At 37.0% G+C, this 20,068-nt stretch overlaps 1 protein-coding gene across 1 annotated transcript; it reads left to right on the forward strand.

Annotated features, from left to right (window-relative positions):
* Nucleotides 1–2,671: 2,671 nt before the first annotated feature.
* On the forward strand, nucleotides 2,672–17,178 carry SEC22A (SEC22 homolog A, vesicle trafficking protein). The gene is made up of 6 exons (XM_054381119.1): nucleotides 2,672–2,853; nucleotides 4,634–4,797; nucleotides 6,043–6,237; nucleotides 10,818–10,936; nucleotides 13,596–13,661; nucleotides 16,865–17,178. The coding sequence occupies exons 1-6, from the start codon at nucleotides 2,672–2,674 to the stop codon at nucleotides 17,063–17,065; spliced, it is 927 nt and encodes a 308-aa protein (XP_054237094.1). The 3' UTR covers nucleotides 17,066–17,178.
* The last annotated feature ends 2,890 nt before the right edge of the window (nucleotides 17,179–20,068 follow it).

Here is a 20,068-nt window from a genome sequence, read left to right on the forward strand (position 1 = left end):
GGCTACAGGATTCTGAGTTCCTGCACTGCTGTCCTATTCACTGCCTTTTCTTAAGACAGGACTTGGACCTATATTCCTTTGTTCACATTATGTGCTATTGAAGTACTTGCTTCATCAGAGGAAATGCAGATCCATGAAATTACGTTCTGTGCAGGTAAGTTGATGAGGGGAATTTTAAACTGTACTATCACCTCATTGTCCTTTTGTTTATATTGATACAGCTCTCAGGATTCTCCTTCAGGACCAGGTTCCAAGCGGTAGAGGTGCTTATTGTCAGAGAACCATTACAATTTAAAGCTTGTCTGTAATTCTGTCATGCTCTAGAGCTGCTGCCCTGGGTGTATGGTTAGTAGCGTAGTTGAAGAACAGTTGCTGTGTATTGTCCCACTGGCAGCACATACATGAACTCAAGTAGAGACAGGTAAATGTTTCTAGAGCTGAAGGTTTAATTTCAAAATGCTTCACTCTAGTAAGCTAATCTAGAGGAATTTGTAAAATTGTTTTGTTTTCTGGTTTTGTGTCCAGCTGATCAAAGTGCTTTGTACAATAGGGAATTCTTTACTGAAGTTCTGAAATAACAAGTGTACCTGATAAAAACCCCAGACTACAGAAGACAGTGGCTTCTGCTGCTATCCTGACTTTGGTGAGAGTCTGATATGCTATTGAAGTAAAATACAGGGTATTAATTTGGGATTTCTTCAGGTAATGCAATGCATCTCACGGCAGGATGAAGTATAACTGCTCATGAAGCTGAATTTCTTAATTTGAAAATTACAACACATTTTCAGTGTTTTTGTTATTATACATTTCTTTCTCTCTGAGGAGTAAATACCCTTGAAAAATTGGAATACTGATTATTACTCAATAATTATCCTGATGTTTATATAACCTTTGGGTAGTGGAAAATAAGGGAGATGAGAGTTCAGGAGGGAAAAAAATCTACTTTCTCTCTTATGAAGAGGCAGTGCTATTTTGTCAAAATCTGGATGTCTAACTTTTCAGAATACAATCCTTCAGCTTCTAAGGCTTCTAAAGCTCCCTTAATGCCAGAGTTTGAAGAGTGCTGTAAACATGTCAGTATTGCACACAAAAGCATATTTCATCTGTATTCAGAAATCTGTTTTCTTTTGCAGTTTGTCACTGTATGGAACTTGATAGCATTGTCTGAGGGAGGGAAAAATCTTTTTTATTTTTTTTTTCGTAATCGTTTAAGTGGTAGGTGTAGTATATGGCAGGAGTCTGCAGAGCAGTGCTAGGAGTTGAGGAAGTGTTTACTTTTGGCTTCATATAAATTCTAGCAGTTCGCCCACTTGTAAGAGGACAAAATTGTATACTGATACTTAGCAGGTAAATAAGTATTTTGATGCTTGTTTGGGTGTTTTGATTTAAAATAAGGTTTGAAGAACCTGAAGGTTTTAAAAATGTATCTTCAGTCTTGAAAGACTGTCTGCAGGCTATATGTTTATATTGTCAAATACCAGCTATCTGTTTTCTCCTTCTGACTGAGAAATGTTTAAATACACAACTTGCTATTTTTTAAGTGACTATATTCCACAAAATGTAAATTATTATGCTTTGAAAATTAATTACTTCGTAAGGAAGACAAATGCTATCACTCTGAACATCCCCCACTTCCTCCTCCTTCTGCAGGCTTTGTATGCTTCATATAGTATGGAATATCTCTTTGGCCATTTGGGGTCAGCTGTCTCAGCTGTGTGCCCTCCCATCTTCTTATGCACCCCCAGCCTGCTCACTGGTGGGACAGTGTGAGAAACAGAAGAGGCCTGGATTCTATGTAAGAGAGCAGATTGCTCAATAATGCCTAGAACATCCCTGAGTTATTAACTGTTTTCAGCACAAATCCAAACCATAGCCCTATACAAGCTACTGTGAAGAAAATTAACTCTATTCCAGCAAAAACTAGCACATACTGTAAAAGCAGCATGTGGGCTTTGCAAGCACCATTTCAGCCTGTTCAGTGTTTGTGCAATACTAATGGACACATTTTGAGGATTTAAAGAAAATGGGGACCCAGATAATCAAAAAGACATTTCATGTTTAAGAAATTCCATTGTCCCTTGCGAGAACTGGAGGACATTCTTTGATGTCCTGATCCTTGATGTCCTTTTTGATACTATGTAATTTGTGTCTCACTCTGTCCAGGATACTTAGTCATGTACTGAGTAACAACAGTTTCATGAGAACAAATGAATGTTATTGCTTGGATCACTTTTCCATCTGGCATCTCTTTACAGCTCATGTTTTTCCTCTCCAGCTATCAATCTTGCTTGTTTAGACTATAATTGTTGTCTTACTAAACTGGAAGGCTCACAGCTTGAAAGGTGCAAGTGCTATTAAGGCCAAGTAAAAGCATGTCAGTCTCCACAGGTATCTCTAGATAAGGATTTATGGCAGTTCAGATAAAAATATTTGAAAATGTGATGCTGAAGGCAGATGTACTGCTGCTGTGTTGTTCCATTCAGACTAATAGGTCTCATTCAGTTGGGGCTAATCTGAGTTACAACTGAAAATCTGCTCTTTGCCCCGTTTTAAGCCTAAGACCAGTATACAGCTTGGGAAGTCTAACAAATCACAGTTGGTTTTGCTTTCCTTTCATTCTAATTCCTTCTGATTTGTGTTGTGTTGTAGGTTGTCGTTAACTCTGTTGGCAATGTCTATGATTTTATCAGCCTCTGTAGTCCGTGTGAGGGATGGACTCCCACTGTCTGCATCTACAGATTATGACCAGAGCTCAGGAATGCAAGAATGTAGGAAATATTTTAAAATGCTCTCAAAGAAACTTTCTCAGCTTCCTGATAGATGCACTCTGAAAACCGGGCAGTATAACATAAAGTAAGACTTGTCTTATATATGTGTTTGCATCTGTTGGATCTCTAAGCTATTAAGTTGTCAGTTCTCATTAGAAATAATTAATCAAATTAAGCTTAATTCTTGGCAGTACTTATATATCAGAAATGTAAAACTGAGAAACTGTAGAAAGCTTTGAAACCTACTCAAGCTTTGGTGGAAGTTCTAATTGGAAATAGGCAGTATTTTTATAAATATATTGACCTACTAGAAATATTTTTTTAGATTTCAGTATTGTTTCTTATTTGAAAATGACCAGAAGTGTTCTTCCCAATGTTAGTTCAATTAGTATTTGTTTGTTTTCTCTCTTTGATCTATGCAAATTATAAAAGGTATTGAAGTACTTTCATCACTCAGTGTTTCTGAAAGTTTGTTGTTAGGATGTTGCAGAATTAAGCCCTTTTATTGTACTGTCAGAATTTCTATTGACTTCAGAGAAAAGCATAACTCAGTAATTATTTCATATGGCACACAGGGAATGGGAAGGGTGGTAATGGTTTTTCTAGTGCTAAGGCAGTGCCTAGTAAAGCCTTGAATAAGTGAATGGAGCCTGCCTATTCTACTGCTACATCCAGCATTTTCACAAAAATGTTGGGGTTTTTTTGTTTTCTCTTCACGCTTTTGTGATTTGACTTTTTTAAAAATAACTATTCCAACATTTTTTTAGCTAGTCAATTTCATAGTGTACTGGCATGAGAACACTGAATAATGCAGAAGACGCTCTCTTTTCCCTTTTGCATCATGAAACTTGGATTATCATGAAGCAATTCTTTGAATTAATTGTTTACTCAGAATTTTGCTTTATATATGACCTTTCTCCTGCGTATTGGTAACTAGGTGCACCTGTGTGTAGTTGGAAATTCAGTTGCACTTTAACTGAACCGAATTCTGATTTTAGTTTAGATATGCTCTTTTAAATGAGGTGAGTAATTTCATCCTAACCCCTAGCACGCATGTGCAAGTTCTAGAGGTGGAAAGTATACCACCTGCATGATCCTGGGAAGCTCTCAACCTTCTCTGCCTCCCATTGGTATATGTGAGTTTTCAGCGTTTCTCAGGGTTAGGCCCAGCATGGACTAATTTTTCCAGTCAATATTTTTTTTACAACCTCAACAGTAGTTTGTAAACTTACCAGCTTAAAATAAACTTCTAAGAATGAAATGTAGGGCTTAGTTGGGATATATTTTATTACTTAAGTCTTTGATTATAAGTTGTCCATCAAGATTATGAAGAAATTTGAATGCGTCATGAAGATATGAGCTCTATTTAACAAATTCCCTAAAAACAATAGGGATATGTATACTGTAAACCGCCCCTTTCTAATTTCCTCTCGGCCTCTCTGGTCATCCTTGCAACTGTCTTTGGACAATGATGAATCCAGTATTCTATTTTATTTCCTCACATATTAGAAAGAACCAAACACCCTTGCCTCCCAATCTGAAGATAAGCTTTTGCATTTTCGGGATGCACCAAATCATCTGTTCTGCATATATTCTACATACGTATACACACACACACACACATACAATTTATATGTGTAACATAACTTCTCATCTATTCAGACAAAATGGTGTTAAAGTAAAACCTTGCCTAAAAGTACGTTGTTTTTCTTCTAGTAGTGTTGGACTTTTTCAGTAAATGTTAATTCCTTTGCTACCTCAAAGCAGATTTTACTTTTCTGATTATTGAATATAAGATCAGACTAGCAAGCAGTGAAATACTTGGATCTACATTTGAAATTTTGAATTTGTTGTCTCAATTACAGTTTTATAAGTTCTCTGGGAGTAAGCTATATGATGTTGTGCACTGAAAATTATCCCAGTGTCTTGGCTTTCTGCTTCCTGGATGAGCTTCAAAAAGAGTTCATCACTACCTACAATATGATGAAGACAAATACTGCTGTTAGACCGTACTGTTTTATAGAGTTTGGTAAGGATCTGCCTTTTTTCCCTTAATTCTCACACTAAGACAAATAAATAGATGGGCAACTTAATGCACACTAAACAGAAATGTCCAAGACCATTCATAGCTGTATTTCAGGTGGATTTAGAATCTAATTTGACTCTATTAGCATCGATAAAGGATTATATTTCTGTGGGCATTAAATTAGGCTGCTTGAGTTTTATCCAAACTTGTTTATAATCTCTCTGTGCGCTCCAGAAGGTTTTGATTTAAGCTTTGTGTGACCGAATCTGGAGCTCGTCCTCTCCTAGTTAGTAACACTGGGAGTTGTTTGACTTCATGCCTGTTGAAATACTTAACCTGTAAGCACACTGAGCTGAGTAAATTTCTCAAGTAAAGGACTGCAATTTTGTGTTTGCCCTTAGCTGTGCTGTTTTTTTTTTCAGTACATGAAAGGGAGAGATTTTTATTTGTCTTATGGTATAGTGAAGCATTTAATCTTCTGTCATGCAAGCTCCAAACACACCAGATCTCATACACACCAGATAACAGCTGTTACAGATTCCATTAAGGTCTGTCACTTTAATACTATCTGTTAGGCAGTTACTTTAAATATTTTTATAAAATGCATTAGAGCAAAACGAACTGCAGTTTTAGAAATATGGGGGAAGATATTCCACTTGGTTAATTCCTGCCTATAATTCAGTCAGACAATTTAAAAAGCATTCTTTATAATATTGTTGTCTTCCTTACAAAGATTTCTGTGAACACTTTTCTTTCTGTCCCAACGCCGCCTTTGTTCTACTAGTTGTTAAGTTAGAATATAGGTCTATTACAGTCTTTGTGTAATGGGATATTAATTTTCTCTGCCTGAATATTTTGCAAGTGCTTTTCATTCTCAGGTAAGTTTATATTTGAATGCAGGAGTTAATTTTTCATAAGGATATTTACCAAATTAATGTAAAAGCTAGAATGAGTGTGGTAAATCCATTCTATTAGCAACACATTCAGGCTCATGCAGAGAAAAATCATTAGTTTATTCAGTTATTAAGTAATTAGATTTCTAGAGCTTAATTTTTCTTTTACTTCATGATTAAATAGCTCATGATATGTTAGCCACAAAACAGAAATAGCATGAAAATGTCCAAGAAAAATACAACCATTTCAAAGAATATATTTTAGTTTATTAATTACGTAGTATGTAAAGCTGCATCTTGGATTATTTAATAAAAGTCTGTGAGGTTATATCTTTGTATTTTAAATTTTACACAGATAATTTCATTCAGAGGACCAAACAGAGATATAACAACACACGCTCTTTGTCAACAAAGATGAATCTTGCTGACATGCAGACAGAAATCAAGCTGAGACCACCTTATCAAGTTTCTGTGTCAGAACTTGGTTCAGCCAATGGGTTCACAGGTTTACCTGTGCCAGAATACAAGGGTACTGGTAAGATATCTGCAGGTAAGTTTCAGGATTTTGGTTTCGTATACTTAAATATGCAGGTAGTAGAATTAACCTTTGTTATTATTTCTTTAAAAAAGCTTTTTTTTTTTTTACTATGATGTTCTTAAAGCGTAGAACTGCCACTACTTTCCATGTACTTAAGCTTAGATGCCTCTTTTGTCCTCTATTCAAAGTGCCTGTCCTCCCAAAGTATTCTTGAGGGAGAAGTGGGTCTATTCAATAGAGTAAGTCTGCATGAATATAAGCAAATAAAGATGATTACTTAACAAGAGAATTCTTAACAAGGTGATCTTTCTTTTTCTGACCTTTCAAGATTTATGAAATTTTGTAGTACCTCTGTCAAGTAATACCTAGTGATGACACAAGCTAAGAACATGAGTTAGAGCAGTTTGGAGGGACAAGCATCTGTGACAGTGAAAATCCAAAGAGCTGTGCTGGCTAGAAGATGTTCTCTCTAAAATAAGTGCCTCTTGTGTGATGTTAATAGTAGCAATATTTGCCACATTCATGTAAGTAGTCATTGATTTTTCAAAACTTCCTCTATTTCAGGTAGGAGGTAAATTGGAATTGTGTGGTTGAACTGGGTTAAAGCTTTGTGTTTTTAAGTGAATGCTCCAGATCAGTTCGAGGTCCATCTTTAGATATTTTCCAGCAGGACAGAAAACTTAAAACTCTCCAAGTCCTTGCACTAAGACATGGATTTCACATGTGAAGCAAACATCATGTGATTCCAGTTTTCCAAGTTTAGTGAAACAAAATCATAACTAGAATAAAAGGAAGTGTTAAGTTGTTACGATCTTCCCTTTTTTTTTCCAGAAGTGCCTCTGTCTATAAAGGTAGTTATCCTGGGCAGACATACATCAGTACTGTTCATTTTACAGTGTCAGGGTGAAAAGTCAATCATAAATGTTAACAGCTCTTCCTTTAGTTCTCTAATACAAGCAATCAGCTTAATTTTTGCAGTTTATATGTATTTTCCTGTCTCTCAATATAGTCTCTTTGCCATTGTTACCCTAATTGCTTTACTTGCTCCTAAGGATTCCTCTAGAAGGCTAAAAAACTACTTTCTGCTGAAAATGCCTGATTTGTACTGGTGGGGCCCTGATCCTGAGAATTCTGAGTACTATGAGGCAGTGTAGGAATAGCTCACAATCTCTGTACTTGCAATTTAACAGTATTAAAGATAGATTCTGGAAGATTAATAAAGAAAAAGTGTGAAGATACTTAAATTGTTTAGAAGAGTGGAATCTTCTAAGGTACACTATACATCCCCTTACAAAAACCCCACACATATAAGCAGTAGATGAGTAAAGGTATATAATGCTGGGATACCATTCCTTTGCTACTTTCGATGATTACATCGTTGATTTTTAAGTTCTAGTGTAATCCTGGCTTGTGGAAAGGTTATGGTGGCAAAGTGGCAACTGGTTAACTCTGAAAATTCTCTAGATTCAGACTTACTGCAGCTGGAAAAAAAAAATCAGTAAGCATGAAGGAATTCGGCCCATGTCTAAACTGACTGTATTTTTGAAGTGGTCCATGTAGTAAGAGATGAAGTTTTTCTCACTTCTCTGGATAAAAGTGTTGGAAGATCATATTGGCCTAAACCAAAATGCATAAGGAGCATTTTCCTTTTTACTGTAACATAAAAATTAAACAATAATTGGCAGATGATCTTCCAATGTATTTCACCTACCTTTCCACAAGTTGTCTTACAGAAGTAGTTCTGTTGTCTTCTTTCAATGTTTACTTTCTTCTGTTTTTCCCCCTTTCAGTTACTTTTAAGTTTCTTCTTCCTCTGAATTCCGTAGATCTCTCTGTTCAGTTATCCACTTCCTTCCTTGAATTGCTGTAGAAACTCACCAAGCAAATGGCTGTACATTATGAGAGGTTTGCACTTTGCTCCTTCTTCAGCTCTTCCAGTTTTAGATGCTATTGCGTAACAGTGTCTTTTTTAGCCAGTCTGCTAATAGCTTTGTATTTCTTTACATTCGTCGTTTCTCTCCACACTTAAAAAGAACTTTCTCTGGCTATTTGCTACCCACTCAGTTGGCTAGACTTCAAAGTTTCTCCTTTGCTCCAAGTATAAATCCTCACAAGAAGAGATAATTTTCCTGGTGCACTTTCTTGAATAGGCTGTCCTTTTAAAAAATGTGACTTGCTGTAAGTGAATTAAGTATGTTAAATCAAGTTGGATGGCACACAGAGGGAGGAAGTTAGATAGATGCAAATCCTGTTTGGTTAAACAGAATAACTGAATTTGTTGTCTTAGTTTGGCTGTGCCAATGAAACATTGTGTGTTGCTTGCATATACTTGTAACTGGGTGAATACCTGAGGTCTAGTGTTCAGGCCTCCCATGTTGTTCAAGTAACTGAACATAGCAGCCATTTTCCATTAGTGGCAGTTGTGCTTTGTAGTGAGGAGGAGGAGTAATTACCAGTGTGTGGCACATAAAGTACATATTATGGATAGAATTTTGCTTCAAAGGTGAGTATCTGTGTTTGGCAGGCATTAGAAATAGGGTGACAGCATGGTTTGGGTTAGGATAAATTTACCCTTTTCTGAGAATTTTTACAATGAAGGAGCAGTTGTCAAATCAGTTACTTTTGTGTGATGGTGTACTCAATGGTTTGTTTTGTTTTCATACATTTTATCTTTAAATAAGTGTCCTTCCAAGTAATGCAGTTTCTCATGTTGGGTAAATTTCCTAGATTTTTATTTACATGTCAACATTTTAATTAAGAATTTGTGCGTTATTGATCCTTGGCTTGTGTTAGAGAGTTTTTGATATGGCAGTTATCAGATCTCTTAAGATTTACAGAGGTGCTGACTTAAGCTATCCTTTATCCTGCCTTCTCTGATGCTCCTCCTTCATTCTTCTGGTTTTGCCTTCAAATTTTTTTTTTTTTTTGGTATTTAAAGGAGTCTTGTTGCTTGCTTTGTAATGCTAAAATGTATCAAGCCCTGGAGAGCTTAATTGACATCAGCAGTAGTTTGAAATGTCCTTTGAAGTTTTTGTATTTGTTTTCGTATTTTACTAAGAAAGAAAAGTTAATGTTTTATGATCCTTCTTACACTGTCTTGATTTAGCTGGCAAAACTCTTTACTTTTCTCTCTGTGGTTCTCAAAGAAGTGTTTTAAATACCGTTTTAACACGTGATTCTTTAAAGTTACCCCAATAAATTTGGAAGATGGGATTGTGAACAAACTGTATCCACCAGTTAATGAAGTGCAATTACTTTTGGCTAAAAACAGTCTCATACACCTGCAGCTTTTTGCCACTCTCTAGATGAAATGGTGTAAAAAACCCAAACCAAATCAACCAGTCACTGAAGAAGAATGGTTTGGTATGCAAATAGTATATGTAGCCTTAACTGAGTGGTTGCTGCTAGTATTCCTCTAATAGGTACTACAGTTAGAGAAGCTCTGAAAGTTAAACATGGGTTATGCTTTTGTTTAATAAATGCAACTAATTGCCCTATTAAATTTAGAACAAATGAGTTAACTGAACTAATTTTGTGGTTTATTTTTAAGTTATCACACACTCATAATTAGACAGCCCTGTCTGCTTATCAGTGTGAAATAGCTTTTGTCATTATTTCTTTAGGTTCTGTAATTTCATAAACTGTTTGGAAAGCCTTTTTCCTGGATCTGTGCAATGCAAACAACTGGGATTGACACCCCTCTCTCTATTAATGTTACAGTTCATTAACCTCATTGTTCACATCTTTACACTTCGTTGGTTTGAACAGAATGATTTGAGTATGGCTCAGTAGTCCCATTGTTTTCTCAGCCTTGCCTAGACTTTCAAGAGTTTTGCATTGTTTTTTTCATATTTGCTTTCTGTTATTAATTATGGAAAGGGACAGTAATGAGGAACATACACAACTGTTATGTACTTGTGACCCTAGATAAGCCCAAAAGAGTGGTTGTGCATGGAAAGAAAACTGTGTTCTAATTTTCGTGTGTTTTGTAATAGATTTCTGTGCACTATCTGGAAGGTCTGTATAAGGTTGTGACAGAGGTCCTAGCATAGTTTCAGAACTGTCTTCTTATTTGTGTCTTTGCTAGCACTCTTGGGCTGTATTTTTTAAGGTAGGGGAATGCAATAGCTTTGCCTCACAGTGTTCTCTTAAGTAAACGAGCTGAATCAGTCTCAAGAGCTCTGCTAATGCATTAGTGTTAAATAAAAGTGGAGGTTGTGAGAGGAGCTTTAAGTATGTGGCTTATTAGCTGGCTACTAATTGTGGACAAATTTCACTAGCAGGTGCATTCTTTGTCATTGCGATCATGGCAAGTTTTAGGAGCCTTCAGTACCATGCTGAATCAACTGAATGTATTGAGTTAAAGACTAAATACAAAAGACAGTGATATATGTGAATTGAAGGAGAGAGTACTTCAACCTTATTTTGAAATATTTAAGATATCTCTTCTTGGAAAATATGATTGACATTTTGCAGTTTGTTTCAGTGATCTTTTCTTGCATTATATGCCACTGAAAAAATGAGTTACTATTTTATTAAATTTCTAAGGACATTGCATAACCTTTGATACCTTTTTTTGATCTGCTTTGCAGCTCCTCATCAGCGTCTGGAACCTGTGACTCTGACAGGGATTGTCTCATTTGTGCTTAGTCTGTTATGCGGGGCTTTGAATTTAATCCGTGGCTTTCATGCCATAGAAAGTCTTCTGCAGGTATTGTGCATGTTTATGGGTTATGCATCATAACAACATAATATCACCCTAGAAGATGGGTATATGAGCTAAGTCTTAATAGTTTTATTTTAAGAAATACTATTTGTGAGGTCAGACTTCTGTTTAGGAAACCTATATTGTTTGTGATCTGTGCATCCCTCTTGAGCGTGATGCATCATTCATTAAGGCTGTGAGTTTCAAATGCAGTAGAAGGTGGGTGGCTGATTCCTTCCTAGGTGCCTTGGTAGCAGTGAGTATGTGAACATAATGTTCTGTTTTCTAAAGCTATGCAAGGTTATGAGATGTTTAATTTTAATAGGTGTTATTTAAAAACATTTGAGAGAAATGATGGACAGCTTTGAAACTCTTGCCTTTTTTTTTTTTTTTTTAAAGATCCACAGAGCAGACATCATGAAACAGGTTTTGTAAAATTGTATTTTACAAATCTTTTTTCTCTTTTGGTTGTTTTTTAATAAACATTCTTATGTCTCTTTGTGTGCTGAAATGATCAATGTAAGAGAAACTGTCAAGTGATTTCTTCTACACCCCCCTCCCCCAAACCAACACCACCGCCTTCACTAAACAACCTCCCAACAAACATTTGTTGATGTAAACTCTCTGCTCTGACCCTTCCTGTAGCCTTTCTTTCTATTCTGTTTCTTCTGCTACAATGAAAATAAGAGTGGTTAATGATTTTTAAGCCATTCAGGTGAGTGTGCTAATAGCACTTGTAAGCATGCACAGACGGTTCATGTGTGTTAGTTATGAAAGGGAAAAAAAAAAGAAATTGACTTAGCTCTACTGTTGTGGTGATGGAGGTAGAAACTAAAACCCTATGGAAGTTTTCTGAAAGAAAGTGAGAATCCTCCTTCTTGGCTAATGAGATAATATTTTGATTCAAACATACATCTGGACTTTATAACTGCAATGCTTTTGATACCTAATGGATTTTTTTGGGAAGTAAGGTAAAGCAGATGACCTGTATTCCAGTTGTCTTATATATGTAAAGCTTTAATAAAGCAGTAGTGTTTGAGGTGTCATAATTTCCTGAAGACTAATGAATAAATGAACAGGGTTGATCAACCCAAAAACAATTCTAAAGAAGAACCTGGCATGGAACACTTTGTTCTTTTCAAGAATAAAAATTAGAATCTCTATTTTATCCCTAATCAGATTTTTCAGTTAAGCATAATTCTCTCTGTTTATAAATAGGAATGAATTTAAATATACTGTAGTACATACAGCACTGAACAGATTTGCACCACTTAGTGGATTGTTTCTACAACTTGCTTTGTTAATTTTCTGTAGCTGAATTTTTAAAAAGAAATGCCAAAGTTAGATTAACGTGTTCAAGAGATGACAGGGCAACCAGTTAATTTTATTCTGTATGTTACTGCATCTGGAGACAATAGATGGCAGTACAGATGGAAGATATTTTTTCATATCTGACAAATGAGGCCCATTAAAATCCATTAAAATTTCTCTTAGTTTACTTTATTATGGAAAACCACACAATATTTAGGGAGAAGTAATCCGAAACACAATTAATTGAACTTCTTCTGAGAAGTCATTCAAAAGCTTCTCTCTTAGTTAGTGTTGCCTTTTATAATCAGTGTTTTTATGTTTTAGCAAATGTTTTAGCAAAACTCTGCTACAGTCTGTAACTATACTCCAGGAGACAGGCAGTGTCAGCTAGTTTTGTGAAAGCACTCCAAACAAAATCAAACTCCAGTGTACTGAGGCAAAGATTTTGATGTGGAGTAGGATGCATTGTGTAGGTGAGTTTCATATGCAGACGTAGAAACTTTTTCCAAGTCAGTACTGTAGATGGAAATAATTCACACTGAACATACTCTGAGGAGAAACAAGTTACAGTTCCAAATGGACCACCTTTTCAAAATGATATTAATTTTCAAGGAAGCCCATTTGCATGAGGACCCAGTGTTTTACTGGGAAAGTTTTTGATTGTCACAAATGTTTGTTTGAATTGCAGTTAGAATAATCATTGAGCATGTAAATTTATTCTGCTCCACTCTATATAAACCCATTTGAATAACTTAGAAGGAATTTTGGTTTATTTTCTTTTTAAACACTTTCTAGAAAGATCTATCACTTCAAGTAAATTTTTTTCTGTCTTTTCCTTCAAGAAAACTTAATTTTCCAACAATCTCTCTTTGATAAATTGATGTGCTTCCGTTTGCTCTCACGACCATGAAGGCAGAGCTGCCTGCTTTACGCTCTGTGGAATTTTACCACACCCTAGCGGCCAGTTCCTGTCTTTCCCTGCTATCTTGTTTCCTGGAGGAAGACACAAAGTTTCTGCAAAGTTGATACTAAAGGTAGTTACCACTGTTCAGACTTGAATTTTTAAAGCTGTCTGGAGAAGGTGTAAGTATCCAGTGGTAGAGCTTTAAGCTTTTGAAACTCTCAGCATTCGTTGTCTATTGTGAGTAAACATTTTGGTCATATTCCAGGTCATGGTAGTTTCTTTCCAGACATACAAGTAAGCAAAGATTAGTGCTCTTTTGATTTAGCATAGTATAGGAATTGCTATAAACCCCGATGTGAGATTAAGCATACAATAATGAACAGCTTTCATACTGAAAATATCTTGTATTTCACTGCAGCATTGTAAAACAGGGTTTTTTTGTTTTCACAGAGTGAAGGTGAAGATTTCAGCTATGTCATTGCGTTTTTTCTTGGAACAGCAGCCTGTTTGTACCAGGTGTGTTCTGCTTGCATAATTCACTAAAGTTTAGAAATGTTACCCAGTCATCTATAAATGTCATCATGTTTTCTTAAATGTCACAGATACTTGAATAGGGTAATTATAAAAAATTATTTCTTCTCTGTTTTATTTAATTAATCATAATCATACAGTAGATTGATACAAAGAACTTCTGTTTGCTGGCATTTTTCCCCAGTTAACTGATTAGGAGATTAGGTGTGCTTTTCTGTCTGGAGCTTACAATTTATCTTTAAAGTCACAAGCAGTGGAGGTTATTTAATTTTCTTAAAATAGTAGATTCATAGTTGAAGTAAGCTTAACTATCTGAACAAATGCCTTACTGCTTCTTTCCTTTGGGAAGATTATAAGCAAATGCAGTAATACCTGGGCATTACACCCCAGAATTTTCCTCACTTCCTTACATTATTGTGCATCTCCTCGCTTGTCAAAGCTTTCAGCCACTTTCCACTGTTTTCCTTCTGCTATCTGATGTTTCATGTTGCATTTCATGTCTGTAGGTTTTCCATTTCCCCATCTGAATTTTACTTTGCTGTATAATTTTTTAGCAAGGAATTCTGGTGCCCACTGGCATTTCTCATTCAGTGACACTGCTGTTAAGTGTAGCTACAACTAATCACTGTCATGCTCAATTGCTGTTATTGTAATTCTTTTGACTTTCAACCTCTTGCACTTGTGGATTATGCAGGTTCCACGTGTTTCTTTCTGACAATGTTTAGTACTGTGTAAGACCCTAAAAAATAAGATAATGTCTCAGGATATTTCTTTTATATCAGCCTTTTCCTCAGCCAGCCTTTTGTCCATGTTACCTGTAATCTCCATTCTCTGGAACTGGGAAAGTGTCACAGTACAACTTGTGTTCTTCACCACTTGCTGACTTTTCATCAGCTTCTGTCTTTAATTCTTCAGATCCGTGTTAGTTCTCCGTGCCAACAATCTGTGACATATCAGATAATGTGGAGCTCCTCCATGCTTCTTTTTGTGCCAAAAAAAAAGCACATTCTTCCCTCCTCTTCCAAGACAGAAACCTTATTCTTTATGAAGTGTTCATGCCTGTGCATTGACATGTAAGGACACACCTCTTTCCCTCACTGTCTGACTTGAATAGAGCTGCTTTAAAGAAAGAATCCATGCTGTTTGGAATGTTGGCTTTTTCTTAATATTCAAAATACATCTGATGTGGCTCTTGTTCCACACCCTCTGCTCTTCCTCTGCTGTCATTCCTACAATATGTAACTGGTCAGTTTTCAGAACTAAGGAGGCTGTCAGTTCTCTGTCACGATCTGGTATTCTTTTGCCATGCTTAGGAGTTGGTGAGATTAATTCCACGAGTTGCATGACACCACATTTCACTGTCAGTTCACCTACAAGGTGTCCATAATGCTGTATTGCCTTGAGCAGTTAATAGCCTAGCTGCGTGTTTCTAGTTTCCAATAAAATGTTTGCAACCTAGGTGCACAGGCAGAAAATGGAACTTAGTTATAGGCTCACTGAAAAAAAGTAGTACAGAGGAGCCTTCTACAGAAAAGCATCATCGGTAATTGCCATACTTACTTCTCTTTAATAGAAAGAAAAAATCCCTCAGGGATTTTCTAACAGTATTTGTTATACTAAAGTGTTAAAACTGCAGTGTTTTGGCTTTTTGACTGTTGCCCTGTTTTGTAAGTGGCAAATCTCTAAATTCTCAAACCTAGACTACTGAAAAGATCAAACAGATTTTCAGTAAAACTCAGTTATTCAACATCATGTTGCACTGAGACATTTTCAAACCTATAATATTTTTGTTTTTTCTTTTAACCCTTTATAGTTATTAATCATTTTGATGAAGCATATCCTGACTCTTCCTTTAATCTTGGAAGCAGTTATTCATGTGTTGTCAGTGGAGGTGACAACACTGGGAAATGATCTGAATTTGTATTGCTGAGATACTAGTACCAACTAATTGCTCTTTCAGATATGATTTATAAAACTGTCAGCAGAAGTAGGTTGCATTTGCTTTGCTCAAAAGGACCTAGCAGGTTCAGAGGACTTCCATCTAGTTCTGAAACACACAGATTACTTATCTTTAGATTTACTTTGCTTTGGAGGAAGGACATACAAATCTTACTGATACTGTCAGTACTCACATCTCTAAAGATATTTAGATATCCAGAAATCACAAGTAGTTCTGTTAATCTCAGCCACACTCAGAGTAGAAAGCCATGATTTATAGGAAAAAGGTTGCATTTTGAACAGAATATGAAGTAACCTCAATAAATTGCATTGTTCAGTTGCAATTGTGCAATGCTTTGGCTCTTTTTTGATGAACATTAAAAATGAAAAGAAATGTAAGTAGAGTTTCTCTGACTGATAAAACATGGCAAATGCCCAAGGAGAACAGAAATGACACTTAGATAAACTGGTGATGGATGCTGTTAAAAATTTGTGTGAGCATGGTTATATATCCACTGGAAACAGTTTTGGAATACAAAGTATGCCCAAGTGAATCTGTTATCTACCTTGAAGCACAACAAAAACTTTCTTCAGCAGACAGAAATGATTAGGATCCAGAAAGGGGCAAACAAATTTTTTGGTAGAGATCAAGGAAGAGTTAAAATGATACCTGTGTAGAAGTTGTGTCCTTTCAGACATGAAAACTGAGGTGAGGGACTTGGACAGATTTCCACTTGCAGTAGGAAGAATGCAGAGTAGGGAACTGTGGGCAGTCATGACCTTCTGCTTAACACCAGAGCATGCAGAAGCTGACCCTTAACAAAGGGTAGCATTAGAGCATTGTGGTGTATTCCTCTCCAAATGTGATGATCCACCTTGCACATCTGTCCCATTGCTTTGCTTGAAGGAGTCTTAGCACTGCCTCTTGTTCCTTCCTCATTGCTCGAGTGGAACAGAGGATGTTTTGACCAGAGATTACCAAGAACATCAAGTTTCTTTCGTATTAGGCCACTCATCATTGCAGACTGTAATCAATTATTATGAGATAATGTGTTCTCAAAGAGGGTTTAATGGAAGCCAAATGTAGCCTTGTATTGATGCACTTTTCACCCTTCCAGGACTGCTAAATTGATACCATTCTTAACATGTGCTTGATTTAGACTTTTACTTGTGAGTTTGACTAGGTAATGCTTCTTCAGTGGATGTTATTTTCCAGGTAGTAATCTGAGTTCTGTTTTATTTTCGGACAGTGTTACCTGTTTGTGTACTACACGGGCTGGAGGAATGCCAAATCCTTCCTGACCTTTGGCTTAATTTGCCTGTGTAACATGTACCTGTATGAACTGCGCAACCTGTGGCAGCTCTTCTTTCATGTGACTGTGGGAGCTTTTTCTACCTTACAAATTCGGCTGCGACAACCACAAGGGAAGTCCCCTGATTATAATGTCTGACAAGTCCTAGAACACTTAGAGGCAGTCTTGTCCCAACAGTTATTCACTCTCAGGAATGTAAATCTGTTCTCCATAAGAAGCTGTCTTGATGGGTCTTTTTTTTAATAAAGCAATGTGAGATGCCTCTGGACATTTTTCACTGGGTTAAACCAACCTTCCCTTCCTTCCCTTCTGTTCCCTTCCCCTCCTCACTCCCCTCCTCCCTTCCTTCCTTCCTCCCTCCCTTCCCTCCTCCCTTCCTTCTTCCCTCCCTCCCTTCCCTCCTTCCTTCCCTCCCTCCTTCCTTCCCTCCCTCCTTCCTTCCCTCCCTCCTTCCTCCCCTCCCTCCTTCCTCCCCTCCCTCCTTCCTCCCCTCCCTCCTTCCTCCCCTCCCTCCTTCCTCCCCTCCCTCCTTCCTCCCCTCCCTCCTTCCTCCCCCCTTCTCCCCTTCTCCCCTTCCCCCCTCCTCCCTTCCTTCCCCTCTTCCCTTCCTTCCCCTCCTTCCCCCTTTCCTCCCCCCTCCCTCCCTCCCCAGCTACAATAAAACAGAGACACTGTACCAGTGAAACAGTGTTTAATATAGTTAAATTACTTAAATAGATTTCAATTTCCATGGGAAATCATAATTGTATCCATTTTTGCAAGATCCAGAGTAAAGAGTGTGAGAATACCCCTTGAAATGATCATGACACACTGTCAACAATCACAGCTAGAGATACTGGGGACTTGAAATTCCATTGACAACACAACTGCATAAGATGAATCGAAAGTTGAAGAGACTGCAGACTTTCATAAAGCAGAAAGCAAACCTAAACCCAAGTGTATGGCATGAAGGTCATGAATCTCAGTGAGGGGGTGAAAGGGATGGCAGGTGGAGAGGGGGAGAAAGGCATAACAGTGTGATGCAACTTAGGCGTTTTGCAGACTGGGAAAGATGTAAAAGAGCAAAAGTATAGTACAAGGGCAGACTTGGCAGTTTTACAGAAGTCAATATACTATACTTTTCGGAGATGTTTCCGAGTGGAAGGGAGAAGGAAAGGGGCAATGCCATTTAAGCTCAAGTTTAAATGGCTTCATGCTTGGGTTATGCTTAGCAATATGGCAAATTAATTAAGACAGGCCCATGGATTATCACTTACTCTTGTTGTTGAGTAGGAAAAAAAATAACTCACCACCACCATAGTGCAATCATTAAGCTCTTAGTACTATAATAATTCTGCCCTGAGAAGAGTGGAAAAGAACTTTATTAAATGTGAAAAGATTGGAGTAATTTTTAGTGCTAGCCAAATTCGGTATCAAAACTCTCCCCTCCTAGAATATAAAAAAATATAGCTTTTTTTTTAAAAATTATTTTCTTTCTTTTTCTCTTTTTTTTTTTTTAATAAAATATCAAGGGATTTTTCTTTAATAGCTAAAAAAGTACATAAATCATAACAGTGAACTATTCATACCCCCCCCTCCCCCCCAGTGATAAAGATGCTCCACAGAATATCAATGGCACTGTATTTTAAGGTCAACCGCCTCCTATACACACTTGTCATCATAACCTTTTGTTGAAGATCATCTAATTCCTGAAAATGGAAAATCTGTGATTCATTTCAAATAAGTGTCTACTATAGGAAAGTCAGCTCAGTGCTGCAGTACAGAGCTCCTTGTAGTGTCAAATGGCAGTTGCAGACAACTCTCATATTGGGATGATTCTATTAAGACCATCTATGAAAAATTAGTTTCTTAAAAGAAAAGTTCAAATAGGCTTTTTTTTTTCTCTCTCTTCTTGTAAGAGCTCCTGTTAGAAGATTTGCTTAGAGCTCTTTTTGACGTTTGACTGATACCACCTCAGTAGCTAAAATTTAAAGGTCCCGTTTCCATTTGTTAGATGCCACCCTCTGAATGCTGCATGGAATAACTGTGTGACTACCATGGTTTGGTTTTTCCTCTTCTTTGGGGTTGTATGTTTTTCTGGATTTTCATTTAAAAAAATGCATCTGATTCAGCCTGGAAACTCACCTGTTTACTGTTGGTTGATCGTATAGTGATAATCTGAAAACTGCCAAGTCTGTATTCAGAGTATTATGCACAAAAAAAAAAAATTCCACAAAAGTCTACAGGTTATATACACCTCCCACCACACCTTGGTGTGGACAGCCTGCCTCCTAGTTTATATATAATTTACAAAATATAGAATTTGGTATATCTGTTAGATCTCCATGTTTTCAATATTACAAAATAAAAAATACAAAAAAACCCACAACAAATTTCAGGGGAGTTCCCCCCCCACAAAGTGTCCCTTGTTTACATCTAGTCTTTCCCATGTAAACTGATAGATACCAATGAAGAGCACAGAAGACTTTTTAATAAATATGGTTGTAGAGCCATCTTTCCTTATCTTGGTCTTCCCTTTCATCAGACGTGCCAGCCCCACTCAGAAGACCAAGTCATTTTTAGCCACATAAAAGAAGGAAAAGAGGGGGCCAGGCTCTGATGTCTTTTCACACTAAAACATTACGGACACCCTTGTTAAAGGCCTTTTTGTGTGCTGCAACAGCGGGTGTCAATTCTGAAAGCCCATTCAAAACAGCTAATAAAAGCACAGTGGTACACTTCAAATAGCTGGCAGTATGGGATGGAAACATGATGGGAGTGCAAATCCGTTCCAAAATGATGCTTTGTAGTGAATCATACATTCCTTCAACCAAGTAAATGTTGTGGTGTGTCAATAAATACTTAAATAGCTTCTCTATATCAACCTGTGGTAGCAGCCTTGGTTAAAAATTCCAACTCCATCTCTTATCTGTGAACTCTGTAGTACACATCTTTGGTCGACTTGGCGCTCAGCCAGGAACACCTCCAAGGTGGTTTCTTTCGATTGCCTTTCGTGATGGGTGGCCAAAGAGTTTGCTGATACCAGCTCTAGAGTCACAGTGCAAAATTTCAACTGCACTGCATATTCAGCTTCACTGCCAAGAAGCCATTCACAACCTCGTGGAACGCAGACTCCGTCGTTGAGTGATGCTGCGGTTGGTG

This window comes from Indicator indicator, chromosome 5 (assembly GCF_027791375.1).
Source record: "Indicator indicator isolate 239-I01 chromosome 5, UM_Iind_1.1, whole genome shotgun sequence".
Taxonomy (NCBI): Eukaryota; Metazoa; Chordata; class Aves; order Piciformes; family Indicatoridae; genus Indicator; species Indicator indicator.

Excerpts from the sequence above, each read along its gene's own strand:
- SEC22A (XM_054381119.1), top strand. The coding sequence starts at position 2,672 with ATGTCTATGATTTTATCAGCCTCTGTAGTCCGTGTGAGGGATGGACTC. Across the intron at positions 2,854-4,633 it reads ACCGGGCAGTATAACATAAA|TTTTATAAGTTCTCTGGGAG; the intron begins GTAAGACTTGTC and ends TCTCAATTACAG. Across the intron at positions 13,662-16,864 it reads CAGCAGCCTGTTTGTACCAG|TGTTACCTGTTTGTGTACTA; the intron begins GTGTGTTCTGCT and ends ATTTTCGGACAG.